The sequence below is a fragment of the Ambystoma mexicanum genome, chromosome 3q, assembly GCF_040938575.1.
Source record: "Ambystoma mexicanum isolate Mex_15411 chromosome 3q, UKY_AmexF1_1, whole genome shotgun sequence".
NCBI lineage: Eukaryota > Metazoa > Chordata > Amphibia > Caudata > Ambystomatidae > Ambystoma > Ambystoma mexicanum.
Window position 1 is genome coordinate 63,288,164 of NC_090926.1, and position 15,294 is coordinate 63,303,457.

The window sequence follows — 15,294 nt, forward strand, 5'->3', positions numbered from 1 at the left end:
AGGGATTTTAGCTCCAGGAATTAGTTCAATTGGACAATCATACTGCCCATGTGGAGGCAGCTGTTCTGCCTGGCCTTTGTCAAACACATCAGCAAAATCTGTATATTCACTTGGTATATGTGTACCGCTCTGATGTACCACACTAATAGTGGAAATTCCCTCCATAGATGCCAAAATATGTGATTTATTTGACACCTCCTGACTGGTAAAGCAATGTTCATTGCAAAAAACGGAAGGATATTGGATCAATCCCGTAACCCAGTCAATGGCGAGATTATGAAGAGTCAACCAAGCAAGTCCAAGTACTGAGGAGCCGCAATGACATCGAAGACTATTTCCTCCGAATGACCATTTAATAAAGTCATCTGAATAGGTACAGTCTCCTGAGTTACCATACCGGAAATCAAGACCGATCCATCCACAGTATTAACAGTTTCAGGTTTGTTCTCGTCTACAAGGGGTATAGAACATTTCTTGGCATATGTGATATCGATGTAATTATTAGTGGCTCCAGAATCAACCATAGCCTTGGAAACCAATTCTTGATCACCACAACATAAAGTCTTCTCAACAGCTATAGGTACATGCGCTGGAAATGTAATGGAGTCCGATGTAACACTCGACACAGGGACTCCTGCTACTGTGGAGTTTTGGCGTTTCCCGAAGGCTTAACTGGTTTTTTAGGACATGCCGCCAGTAAATGCTCAGATGAACCGCAATACATACATAAATTGTTTTTTCTTCGGTTCTCTCTTTCTGCTCTAGACAACCGGCCTCTCACCGCACCAATTTTCATTGGTTCCGGATCATTCGAAGAAGCTGCCGGTGTCTCAGAACGAACCGGTGCATGCAGGAAAGGTTTTCTTTCTCCTTTGCGAGCATTTCTTCGGGCATCAATTTGTAAAATCAAATCAAGAAATTCTGAATAACCTGTAGGAACCACTGGGACCGTGGACAAGGCATCTTTGTGTTCTTCTGAGAGACCCTTGTAGAAAACAGCCGTCTTCTTGTCTTCAGGCAATTGGGTTTCGGCTGTTAATTGGTTGAATCGGGCGATGTAAGCCAACAGAGGTTGACTGCCTTGTTGTAGATTCAGCAACTCCAGATCTGTGGCTTGAGTAGCGTAGCGCATATCAAAGACTTTGCTCATAGCAGCCAGAAGATCATCGCAATCGTACAACAATGGGCTATTTGATTTCAATAAAGGATTAGCCCAAGCAGCCGCTGTACCCCAAATGGGAAAGCACGAATGCTGCTTTAGTAGTTGGGTCAGGAAACGAATTAGGCCAGCAAAGAAAATGAAGTCGGCACTGATTAACAAAAGTTCTATAGGTTTTAGGATTACCTGTGAACCTTTCCGGGGGAGCCAAGGGAAACTCTGTTGGCATAACCACTTTAAGAGTTTCCTGTGATAATGATGGTGTCGTAGTCCCAGATCCAGATGCAGTGGCTACTGGAACCTGTGCTCCCTGAGGAGTGGCATGCATGGCATCTTGCATAACATCCATTCGATGCCGTAGCATGTCTTGTGCCGTAATCATTTCATTTCTCAAGTCAGTGATTAACTGAGTCAAAACAGTTAAAGGATCCGTACCCTCCATGGCTTCTGATTCTGTCATAAATCACCAATGTATCAATTGAAAAGGATACGGTAACCAAAAAGGATACAATTGGTAGGGCTCTTCCGGATCCTTTTTTCAAACGACTTGATTGTAGGTAGGTCAAATTAGACCTTCCAAATGATACAACTCTCTGACTGATGAAACAGGCAGAGAGATGGATCACTGGAAAGGGCGTGGGTATTGTATCGGAAGTACGCCTAGGATAGATAAAGTATCATAAGAAACTGTCCCAAACTCAAATCACTATGATAGCACAATATTAGCATTAATTCAAAACACTGACCTTATGGCAAAAAAAACTGAAGTATTCAACGAAAGTCTCTTGAAGAAAACCAGGAGTTGAACCAATGACAAAGGAGGGGAAGATTAGTAAGGGAGACTTATCCTGAACGGCACGAGGCTCACGCTAGATACCGGGTTGGTGCACCACAGGATAGCGTCCAAAGTACTATGCACAATCACCTTCCAATAGTTCATGAAATAGTTCCTTTCCCACGAAGAACAAAAATTAGAAGTTCACCTGTTAACTGTCACAGGTACCAAGGTTCAAGGTAGTTCAGAAAACCATGTGCAGGATTGCACGCGACAGCGCACACGTAGCCAGGACAGCCGCGCTTGTAAACAGCGTTTCCACGTGGAGATTTAGCACGCAAACAGGATACACGCAGCCCAGGACAGCCGCGCTTGAAAACAGCGTCTGCGTGTGGAGATTTGGCACGCAAACAGGTTACACGCAGCCCAGGACAGCCGCGCTTGAAGACAACGTCCACGTGGAGATTAGGCACCCAAACAGGATACACGCAGCCCAGGACAGCCACGCTTGGAGACAGCGTCCGCGTGGAGATTTGGCACGCGAACAGGATAGACGCAGCCTAGGACAGCCGCGCTTGAAGACAACGTCCGCGTGGAGATTTGGCACGCGAACAGGATACAGGCAGCCCAGGACAGCCACGCTTGGCGACAGCGTCCGTGTGGAGATTAGGCACGCGAACAAGATACAGGCAGCCCAGGACAGCCGCGCTTGCAGACAGCGTCCGCGTGGAGATTTGGCACGCAAACAGGATACAAGCAGCCCAGGACAGCCGCGCTTGCAGACAGCGTCCGCGTGAAGATTTGGCACGCGAACAGGATACACGCAGCCCAGGACAGCCGCGCTTGGAGACAGCGTCCGCATGGACATTTGGCACGCGAACAGGATAGACGCAGCCTAGGACAGCTACGCTTGGAGACAGGGTCCGCGTGGAGATTTGGCACGCGAACAGGATAGACGCAGCCTAGGACAGCCGCGCTTGAAGACAACGTCTGCGTGGAGATTTGGCACGCGAACAGGATACACGCAGCCCAGGACAGCCACGCTTGGAGACAGCGTCCGCGTGGAGATTGGGCACGCGAACAAGATACACGCAGCCCAGGACAGCCGCGCTTGCAGACAGCGTCCGCGTGGAGATTTGGCACGCAAACAGGATAGACGCAGCCTAGGAGAGCTGCGCTTGGAGACAGCGTCCGCGTGGAGATTTGGCACGCAAACAAGATACAAGGCTCCAGGAATTAGCGTGTGGTGGAAAACACGTTCCAAAAGGCCAAAGAAGTTGCTGAAGGGAATGCGAGGACGCATGTCCGGAGTTCAGCTACAAAACGCCAAAGATGAATTAATCAGAAGCAGCGATCGACGTTTCCACGCTGCTTAAATACGTACTGCTGTGATACACGTGACGGAACTAAGTCACGTGAATTTAACGACGTGAAAAATGCAGACGTCGTTTTCCAGGCAAAGCATCGAACAACCTCCATTTCGAATAGAATGGTCTAGCGGTTCTATGGGCATAACTATTTTGTATGAAGAGGTTGTTCCCGGTCCAGAGATATGTCCAGCAGGCATGACACCTTTTGGGGTAGAGCTGGCTCCGGTTTCCACCCTAGTAGGCCTCCCACCATAGGCAGAGAGGGGTTACTTTCGCCCCTATGACAAGGTCAGTTTTCCCATCTTGTCACAATAACCACATGCAGTATTTCCCCAAAAATAATACAGAATTTCCCCAACTGAAATCCAAGGGAACTCCAAATGGGAAATTGCTCTGTATCATATGGACACTTCCCGTATGCGATAATGGTAACTGTATTTAGAAGCATTTCTAGAAGAAATACTGCCAAACTTGTAATGAGGCCTAAGTGTCCATGATGAAGAATGTATGCTTCTGCCACAGGTGTCTGCTACCGCCCCATGCTGTCCATATCATCCGCTCTGTTTTATAGCTTTCCCTCTTCTCTCCACTTTTAATTCACTAAGTAAAATGGATCAAGACAGGTACTCCGATCTTGCTCTCGTTTTTCCACCGCGTTATCTGATCAAGGAAGCAAGAATGCAATCCCAGGAAGAGATTATTCACGAGACACCAGAAACCACCCGCATTATTAACTTACCTTCAGGAGAATCAATGTTGTTTACTCCTTCTTTTGCACGTGGATTCGCTGGACTGATGTTAAAGTCCTCCTCCAGCCTCAAAACAATGTCAGAATTAAAAGATGGGCCTGTAGTTGGACAAAATAAAGAGCAATCCTTAATTGTTTTTTTAAGGGTTTCGCGAATCCTAGCTATTTGGCGCTTTCCTTTCCAGTCAGAAAAATGGCATTAACAGAATACGCGACATGGCTTGTGTGAAGCTGACCTAAGTGACCACAACATTTTATGGGGAGAAATAAAACATTTTATGCGTGCAAATTATTTTAAGTCAAAGTTGTGTCGGGTTACTGAACAGAGGGAGGTTTAAATGAATTCTGACTCTCTTCCCCACAAATTTAAGAAACGTTGTGGTGGGTGCCCTAATGAACTCACTGTCTTGGGCTATGGAAATGCCCCCTTTGCTGGTCTCCGGTCTCCCCATCCCTTCTACTCACAAATTGCAGTCAATCAAAAAGACCGCTGTTCTCATTACCGTGGAGTTTCCCAAAAGGCAGCAACTCTCAAAAGCCAGGTTTTTAGTACACTGTCTCCCCATTAAGAGGAGAATTATGTTCAAAATACTCTTCACGATCCGTAAATATGTACATGTAGTTAGGAAGATTTTTCTTAGGTCATATTTCTAGGACCCAGCTTTGTCAATCCTAATTGGTTAACAGGGTGCTTACTCTGGCAGGGGTAATATGGCCCGAGTAGTGAAGGCACCTCTTTAGAAGGAGAGAACTGGTTTAAAAGGTACAGTGAACACTTGACAGAAAAAAAATAAGGGAATGTCCACACAATGGGACTCATTACAGGTTTAGCAGTATTCCTGTGGTAAATCCGCTGGAATACTGCCGAACGGATTTACCTTTACTGCCACTTGGTCACAAGTGGCGGTATGGCGGTTTTAGTCCCCATTTATGGCATTTCAGCGGAATTACCAATGGCGGTAATTCCGCAGATTGTTGCCAGTAAGGCAGCGGAATTACCTCCAATATTTTGCTGGAGGTTTTTCTTCCACCTCACCGGCAAACCTATAGTACGGCGGTGCGGTAATGTGGCGGTAACAGAGTTACCTCCATTTTACTGCCGTTTTTTACTGCACCGCCATACTTGTAATGAGGCCCAATGTATCTGTAAAAATACATTAGTTATTCCAAGTTTTGCAAATGGATCAACTACAAAATACTGACATGCAAGTGAATCAAATAACGTTTCAGAATATAGGAACACGTACATAATGGTGATCTTAGATGATCATGAAATGAATACAAATTCCAACTGGGCTTTAAGTAAGTGTAACCCCTGGGCCCAAATCGGGCCCTTTCAAGCAGGGGGGGTTTATATACTGGTTTGGGTAGGGAAAGCATTATAGGTAGCGACAGAAGAAAAATAGACATTAAATGATAACTTTTAAAACTTTGTCTTGCTGTTTATGTGCTTGACTGGTCTTACCTGCCCGTACCATGTGTACTCAACCTGGGGAGGGACACCTACAATTCTGGGACACACAATAATAAGCAGGTCTCCCCTCACAACCCACGTAGACTTACCTGAACCCAAGATTCTAAAAAGATCGTTACAAAGGGACGGTTGAAAGAAGGTAAGAAACAGAGACAATCAGACACAGAGAAAGAAAAGAGAAAAAAAGATTAGCACTCTCTGGGTGGCGGTGCCCACGAGCAGCCCCCAAGGCATCCAGGAGGTGGCTGACCGGGCCGTCTATGCTAACTGCAGCCCAGCTAAAATCAAAAGCCCTGCGCTGCATGTTGGGTGCGGCCCAGGTGAAGATAACACCCCGAGTCCGAGGTTGTGTGTGTGGGGCGACCCAGAGACCAGTGACGTGCCCTGGTAGGGATGAGGGAGAACAGCTCAACCGGACACCAGTCTGGGCAGGCGACGGGCAAAAGGCAAGCTCGCGTAGTGTGTCGCGTGCGGCCCGGTGAAGATAGCTCCCCAGTCTGGGGTTGGGGCCCAGGAACTAGGGTGTGGTCTATGTGGATATGTTTCGCCAGGGGCCATCCCAGGCTGACCGGAGATAATAAAAGTCCCAGGCCACGTGGTGTGCGGCGGCCCGAGTGAAGAGTGCGCATGACTGAGCGAGGCTAGCCCCCCGTCCTGGGGTCAGACGGGGTAGGCCGTGGAGATAAGGTACCTCAGTGACTGCAGGGCATCAGGGCCGGACAGGGAGGGCGGCATGCGCAAACTAATTACCTGTAGCCCTGCCAGCTGGGCTACACCGCGGATCATTGCTGGATCTGCGCAGGTGCTCCTGGGCAGAGCCCAACGACAACTTTCCCTTCAAAGCACCATCACGGGGGAAAGCCTGATGGAAGAAAACGTAGGACTCCACAAGCCCACGCAAAAATGAACTGTCAAAGAGGAAATGTGTGTTTGGGGCTCCAAAAGTCCCACAATTGATAGCACCATAGGTTCATTATGAGTGTGGCGGTGCGGGAAAGAATTATGCCGGTAACCAAATTACTGCCCCGTTTACTGCTCTGCCATACTACGAGTATACCTCTGGAATGCAGGATTCACCTCCAGCATCTTGCTGGAGGTAAATCCTCCCACTTTCTGCTGAAAACCGGCAAAATCAGTGGAATTACTGAAGTGGCAATTCCACCGGCAGTAATTCTGCCAAAAATGAATGCCCCATCGAGTGCAATGGGAATTAACTCTGCCACTGCGACTTGTAATCCAGCAGTAATTTCGTCGGACCAAGTGGCCGTAATAGTAAATTCGGTTTTACTGCCTAACTCTATTAAGGTCACTACCGGTTTCTCCTCCCAACCCCATGACTTGCTTTTGTTTAAATTCACCAATGTCGCAGAGGACGATGTCCTAACCATCCTCAATAGCCTCAAACCTTCCCGCTGTAAAGGTGACATCTATCCTGCAAACGCCATCAAAGAACGCGCAGAGCCCCTGGCACCTTTTATTGCCTCATTCATTAACGCTTCCCTCACCACAGGCATTGTCCCATTTAGCCTCAAATAAGCCTGGGTCCTCCCTCTCCTTAAAAAACCCTTGCTCAACCCTACAATCCCCACCAACTATCACCCCATCACTACTGTCCCCTTTTTAGTACAGATTCTGGACAGAGCAGCCTACGTGCAAATACAGAGCAACCTGGCAGCTAACAATTTACGGGGGATGCACCAGTCGGGGTTTCGGCCAGGCAATTAAAACAGAAAAGGCACTGCTGGATCTAAATATCCAGATCAACGAAATCAGGGATAACGGCATTCCTGCACTACTACTAGTCCTAGACCTGTCGGCTGCCTTTGACTTGGTGGACCATAAAATCCACGCTCATCACCTTTCCTGAACTGCCAACTTCTCGCTAGAAACCATATCCTGGATCGACTCCTTCTTGAGTGATCGAGTCATTTGGGTATTTGCAGAGAACGCCAGCGCTCCCACAAATATCATTGATGACATCACATGTCTGCCTCACTTATTTTGGTGCACTGAAAAATGTAGGCTAAGTGGTTTTATTCACTGACCAGCACAATATGAAAATTGCAAAGGTGCTGTATACCAAAACGTTACCCTTGTCGTGTGTTCTTAAAGTACTTTCCTTAGGGTCTGGTGTCAGCTCATGATGCACATGCATTGGGCAATAGCAGGCCTCAAACACACAATTAATTTGTATACAGGAAGATAACCTGTCGGATGTTGCTAGTTCCTTCTACCCTACTTCAGTTTCCCTGTATGTGCCGCTTAGTTATATGCATTGAGTCGTCATATGTATTGTTTGTTGTAGCACAAGTGTGTATTAAGTCTAGATTTGTGAGCTAGTTATTACATGTGTAACATTACACAATCACCCCTGACATCTTGCTACCAACATAATAGAAAGAACCCCTTGTAGGTAGGGACTTTTTAGGAATATTATTTTCACATGTGATGTCATCAGTGATGTCATCAATGATATTTGTGATGTCATCTTTGATGTCCTGGGTGTTAGTCTTAGCAATGCACGTAGATGGTGCACGTTATGGTTGCTTAGCTTACTATAAAGGGGGAATGTGCAGTGGTGTTTGGTTGCACTGTGAAGTATAACATTCCTTTAGTGACATTTTTTCACTGATTGTACATTTATATGTATGGCAGGGAAGGAAAAGAAAGGGGCTAAACAAGTGATGTCGTCATTGATGTCAGCATTGACATTTGAGATGACATCTTTCATGGTCTGGGTGTTAGTGGTAGCAGTGCACAGGGGTGGTGGCGTCAGGGCTGGGGGCTAGGCATTTCCATACCCTTAACTGGCAAATTTCAGGGGTTTTTCAGTTTTAATTTGAAGCATAAAGGGGAGGTGGAAAGTTTTTTTTAGTGAAGTGTACAGGTTTTTGTTAGGGCAACTTAACCATAACGTCCCCTCAACAAAGTTTTCTTGTAGTGAATTTCACTGGTTTTTGGGAGGGCAACTTAACCATAACGTCCCCTCAACAAAGTTTGTTTTGTAGTGAATTTCACTGTTTTTTGGGAGGGCAACTTAACCATAATGTCCCCTTAACAAAGTTTGTTTTGTAGGGAAGTGGGTAGATTTTTGTAAGGTGGAAGGTAAGCATGAAATTGTGGCAATGAAGTTGGTGAGCAGAATATACACTGAAATCACGTAATTTTGAGAGATATGTAGTATAATCTACGTACTTGACATACATTTAACATGGAACATACAGAACCCCCTCCCTATTGATATTGGAAAGGTACGGACTGAGCGCCTGTTGCGGACGGGGTTGGACAGAATCAACATTACCGAAAGAGGCAGGGGGGGTAGTAGAAAATGTACTATTGTCTTACACAAAAAGTGTGCAACATAGAAAAAGGGCATAAAGATATTATAAGTAGTAATAAGTAAATATGGAAAGCTGGGAGCTGGGAATAGAAAACAACAAATTAAATAAGCATGCAGAATGAAGTGGATGGTACCATAAAAAAAAAGGATGCCTCCAGCTTAATCACTTCACAGAAACTCGGCAGCCTGGAACGACAGTGGACGGACGTAGTAGGACGAAGGGAGATTACAGCAAAAGAGTGAGTGCAGATCATTTTTTTTATATGCGTGAGTTTATTTTTTGGTATGTGGTGCATAAATAATAATTTCTTTCTGTAGTTTTGTCTCAGAAATGGCTAGTACTTTGGAGTGGCTGGAGAAGTATTTCCCACATGGGGAAATGTCTGAAGACAGCGACAATAATGGTACACATTGCTCTGCATATGCAAAATAGTGACCCGTATTTTAGAGGCATTGAACTTATGTATTTTTGTTTTGAACAGACCAGGAAAAAAAAAAGACCGAAAGGGTAACAAACGAGACAGAAGAAGACAGGATAAAGTGGGTAGAGGAGAAAATGGCCATATTGAACGCCAATTTTCAAGGTTTACAGGAGTTTGTGGAGGACTGTGCGAGGAAAGGTTTGTTATCATTGCCCCACCTGCACCTGCCCTGCTTCTCCATTGCCTAGTGCATCCCCAAACCTTGAACAGGAAAATAGACGTTTTGACGAAATATCCATCCCTTCTTCCCCTCATAAATCTTCTCCTCATAACCAGCCCGTGTTGAATCCTAATTCCTCCATATTTGTTTCAGTGTCTGCTTCCCCTGCTACTTTTTGATTGATGTGTGTGTAGAGAAAAAGTTTGTGTATAGATTTTTTTTTAAAAGACGTAAAATGTTCACGCGAACTGTGCGCATGTTCGACCTACCCGCAAGGAATGGAATGTGAGTGCTGTGCAATGTCAAGTAAGACGGATGTGATGTGTGACTGCACCATCTGTTGAAATTATGCGTACATAAACAGAAAGGGGTGTCCAAAGGATATACTACCTCAGCGTACCGCTTGGAAACGAGATAATACATGTTCGTAGAACACACCAGATGTCTGGAATGAGTGTAAATGAGGATAATGGGAGTGTGTGAAGGACAGTATAGCGGTCCGTATCGGGTGCAGCCAAAATGGTGCCGTCTGTAGAACAGGCGCGGTTGCCGGCAAGTTCGTAGGCAAACAAAATGGAGTTGTCCTAAGGACACAGGAACTGTCCGTACAGTGAACATAGCATGTGTGCACATGCGCAGTAGAAACGTAAGTATTGCGAACATCGCGCCTGTTCCTAACTGTCCGTCTCACTTGTGTCGCACTTTGAAGTAGTTTGAGAACCCAAACACTGTCCGTAGGACACTTGTGCGCATGCACACGTTTGATTCTTTGCATTTTCTGTCCAGGAGACTTTCATAACTGGGGCGGATGTGTTGAGGACATCATCATGTGACCGCACCTACGCTGAGCGTGGGGACTAATTTCTGCGGTTGGTGTGCTTCCGCAACAATACAAATGACCTTGTAGACACAAGGCAAAGTATTGTAGAGTGTAAAAATGTAATTTCACACATAGGCCACCTCAGGACTTGCTGTGTAAAATATGTGTACGGCTTTGTAGGGATGAAGACGGTCACGAGGCACACCCCTCCACCCCTACAAAAGGCCACACCCCCAAGCGCATCTTCATTGTCCTTCTAGCTATAACAGATTAAGGTGTGTTGCCTTTACTGCTGTAGTGACCAAAAGGAAACTAATCGGTATGGCTTCCATGGCTGCTGTTGGGTCATTAGCCTCTGCACCACCCCCAAACCCGCCACCACCACCACCACCACCACCACCACCACCACCACGGGCCTGCAGAGAAATATATGGGTGAGGATGTAGAGATCGAGGAAGAGAATGAAGTGGAGGAACTCCGCACTAGGAGCACTCGGTGGGAGTCGTGGGTCTGGCGGTTGTTTTCCATTTATGGGAATGTACCAAAGGCACGTGCGAACCTGGTGAAGTGTAACCAGTGCGAGGTGGTGTTGAGTGGCGGGAGATTTGGAGCATACAGTTTTGGTACGACAACCATGAAGCGACACCTACTTTGTTCCACACTGCGGACATTCGCAAGGTGGTGCCATGTGAAGAGCGTTGTCATTTGAGTTCCTCCACAGCATCCTCGGTATCCAATCCTCCCACCACAAGAGACACTCCTGTGGGGGAGCGCCTTCCTCCAGCTGCCTCACAAGCCATTCGCAATGCTGTTGACCCTTACCTTTCAAAAGGTGACAGTAATGCGCACGTATTGTGACGCAGTACTCTGCATGGGGGAGAGTTTTCGAAGTGCTTTTGAGGCTGCAGTCACCGAGCACCAGAAGATCCTTACCTAAATAAAGCTCACCCTAAATATTTCTCAGTTCAGTTGCCCTTTCTTATCTCTGTGGCTGGTGTCCCTTCCTTACCCTCCTTTCGCCTCTTCTCCTAGTGCCGTGTGCTGTTAAACAATGAAAGTAAAAACAACAAAAATTACAGAAAAGGCTCTTTTCAGAGCCACCTTTCTCAGTATAACAATAGAACTATGAAGTGCCGGCCGTAGACCCCTGCAGAGTTCTGAAAAAATGTGCGTACAGTCGTGGAGGAAAAAAGTGAGGGTGCAAGCGGAGCAAACGCAATAAAGTGTACGTTGGCGGCTTTGAAAAGAGCCTTTCGGTGGTGTGTTGTGTTGGTCAAAAAAAGTGGATTGGGGAAAACGGATTGTCAGATAGGTTAATGTGATTGCAAAAGAGGTTGCAATGCATTTTGGACATTGCGAAGAAAAATCTAATTGCCAGCATATGTGAGGTGGACTCCATCTCTGCAGAAAATGAAAGTCCTGCGAAATGAAATGTTTTCATTTTGGAAAGAGGACATGCCAACATCTCTTAACCAAATGCAGAAGAAAGCAGCCATATTTGTCTTTGGGCAATACGGGAAAAAAGTATTTGACAATTTGGAAACATGTCCATGAGCTTCGTGAGTCCTTCCTTCATTGCAAATTGCAAAGAAATTCCAGACACATAGCCTAAACTGTTTCCTCCACCGTGAATGATCAGTATATCTGGAAGATGCTCTGTCAGTAAAGTAACACAAAGAGGTACCAAGTCCAGCCATCTCATGCCATGCACCCCATGCCAGTGCACTTCCGCATGTGGAAATCCGAGATTTGTAGATAAACTGCAGCTTTCTGCATGCACCTTCAACCAATGTATCCATGAGTCTCCCAAAATCCAGATAATCTGTTTTGGAGCATGGAAAGCCATGGCTGTGTGGTCTCCTGTGAGGGAGAAGAAGGTCTTACTAAAGTACGTCAGTCAGAACACACCTACTGAACTTTATGGACCAATCCCTAGCTCTGCTCATTCTCATTTACATGCGGCTCCACCCTTCAGTACCCGGTGGTCATATGTGCTGGCTGATAACTACCGCCATGTTCGCGGACATGTACAGGATCAGAGCGTGACGACAGTACATTAAAGTACTATTCCCCTTTTTCCCCTTTAAGGTAGGCTCTGAAAAGAGCCGTTTTTTTTTTTTGGCCAGATACCGTACAGACATCTGGTAATTTATGATTTTTTTTTTATTTTTTGTCCTTGCTTTACTCTTGCAAACATTACAGAACCTTCTCTAAAGCAAGCCTTACGTTCCAAAAGAACATTGCATTTCCCAAAGAAGATAGCGCAACCAACACCATCTCCTTTAAAGTAAAGCGCATTGCTTGGAACAATGTTATCGTGGCTACAAAAAAACATACCAACGCATAGCATGAATGCACGAATGCCGCGAATGATGATACACCTCTCGATACTTTGATCTGGACAGAAAACAGAACTGTTGTTCCATTGTACTCTCTTCAATCAACTGTGCCAAATCTGGCAACAAAGTACGTGAAGTCAGGTATCCCAAATGGCAAGCACCGTATGTGCAAAATTACCACGAGGAGTGGTCATTCTATGCATATCTCTACAAACTTGCAGAATTGCCGCAGCATTGGCATCAGTGTCAGAGCTCCACACCACATCCACTCCTCGCACATCGAAATGGTGCGCCACATGCTTACTCTCGGCATAGTGTTGTAAGCCTAGTACAACAATGTCTCCAAGCATCAAAACCCTGACCCTCTCCACCTCTGCCATTTTCAGTGTGCGCACCGTCTTTCGACACAAAAGAGTAATGTGAACATCTGATTGGCTGATGCCTACAGTCGCCTTTCCATGCAGGATTTGCTGTAGAAACCCATATGTGACACGCCCTACCAACGGACAAGCGTTGGCTATGTGCGGCACGTAACTCTTACCCAGTCCTTCCACCCTTTCTACAGCGGTACCAAAGCAAATACCTCATTGGACAAAACTAAGCGGTCGCACAATCATCCACCAATCACATAGAACATCACTAATTTCAACTCCGTCATCACTATTGCGCACTTCAGAATTACTGTCGATGATTCTTAATGGAAATCGCATACGATTGCAAAGCACCTACTTTACAAGCTACTGTGCAAGTATTGCAAATTTCTACGTACAGATCCATACATGTCCAGATGCATCGGTATAGAGTACAGGTATGTATATTTTAGTCAGAGAACTTATGGAAGCCTTATGATTTAAAATAGACAAAATAATGCCGCTAAATGTCCATAGGGAATACATAACGCTCCCCCTTTAAAGTGCAAGATTGCCGATTTGTCAATCACAAATCGCACGACTGCTTACTGTCTTCCGCATAACCTGTACATACGTTGCAAGCATGCCTATTTAGGGCAGACCTCAATTTTGTATGTGAAAATGTCGGAGTTCTGTACTCTGTACTGCCTACAGTAATGGCACTTGCAATGTGATTTTATGAGAATAGTAAGCGCTCCCGATTGTAGTGCTGACATGTCCTTCTGAGGGTCTCCCGATTTTTTGACATTGTGCTTTTCATTAAAAAGTACAAAATGTTTCCCCATCTAGTACTTTGCCCTATCGCTTACAAACCTCTCTCCTATGCATAGTACGCTTTTTAAAGAACAAGGCATTTCCATACCCTTAAAAGATTTAGTTATTTTGAAGGACTTTATAGTACCATATTGAAAGTACTAGGCAAAGACTGCACAGAGTGAAGTGAAATGTGCACGTGTACTGGGTTGAAATATGAAAGTTCAATCCTCTTACGAAAGAAGCACAAGTAATGTCTGCAGTATCATCACTGCTGCAAACACACAAAGTAATTGATATTGTTTTTTTAATTTGCAGTGAAGACTACTCTCCTGAGAATCAACAGCATCTACACTGCAGACGACATATCCGAAGAAATCTGGTCATCTTGCACAAAAAAGTAAGTACAGTACAACCTTTATATTGTAATTACTCCTTAAAGAGGCTGCGTGGGTTATTTCTTTATTTTGGGCACCAAAGCAAGCATTGATTTGTAAACCATTCTACCTACAAATATCCATTTATTGAACAAAGAATAACAGGCAGAATGGCTGACAAATCCCTGTGTGTTTGGTACTGAAATAACAGGTAATCCTTAGAAGGTTAGATTGTGAAAGGAAGTTACTGTACCAAGTTTTTGGCATTTCGGTTATTAATAATCGTTCTCGTCACAAGTAGGCCACTTTGTATACTACTACAATGTGCTTCAGATGAGAGTACAAACAGTAAAGTAGCCTTACCAAATAATTGTTACAGTTCACTGTACGTTGATACACCATACCAAAGAGCTTCCCCGTCAAACTTATGCACACATGCACACTGCACACATACATTGGACAACAGAGCAAAGTATATCTTTTTTTCTCAAAAGACAGCAAAGGATGCAAACCAAAAAGCAACTCCGTAGAAAGGAACGCAGAATTAGAGCAAATAAAAATAAAGGAGCCCAATGTAAGCATGCACCTGTTGTAGAGTTTGTAGAGAATCTTGGTATAAACTAGCTAATGCAGTTGGGTAACATAATAAAGGAAGTCTCAACTACCGAAACTGTACCTTCTCCATCAAAAAGTGTCACAAAACACAGAAATGCTGTAAAAAAAAACAGCTGCCAGTGTAGCTAACAATGTTCCTAATAATCCTGTTAGTGTAAGAAGAAGCCATAGTAAAAAAAGTATTTTAGCAAAAATGTTCCGTCACAGAGTCCTTCAGAATCTACTAAGAAGAGGACCAAAATCATCCTCACCCCTTAAAATGTACCGTAGAAAGTTAATTCTACAAGCACTCATGGACAGTGCAATCCTTCTCAAAAGGAAGTTGTTCATATTAGTTTTGTTAGTGCTTTCTTCTCTTTAACACTAAGTACCAAACTACAAAAGAAACTCAGCAATAAACGGAATGTGAACAAAAAGAATTTCTTGCATGTTTGTGGTGGTGAATGGAGTCACACAACAACCACAGAGCCAT

At 45.0% G+C, this 15,294-nt stretch overlaps 1 protein-coding gene across 5 annotated transcripts in view; it reads right to left on the reverse strand.

Moving 5' to 3' along the window:
• LOC138582116 (zinc finger protein 154-like) overlaps window positions 1-15,294 on the reverse strand; it is a 282,557-nt gene that overhangs the window by 35,142 nt on the left and 232,121 nt on the right. For 4 of the 5 annotated variants that reach the window (XM_069653099.1, XM_069653102.1, XM_069653103.1 and 1 more), the window contains one exon: window positions 4,044-4,151. The exons of the other annotated variant lie outside the window; for it this stretch is intronic. In XM_069653099.1, coding sequence (XP_069509200.1) covers window positions 4,044-4,151 — 108 coding nt within the window. The remainder of the gene's footprint in view (window positions 1-4,043; window positions 4,152-15,294) is intronic. 5 annotated transcript variants of the gene reach the window in all.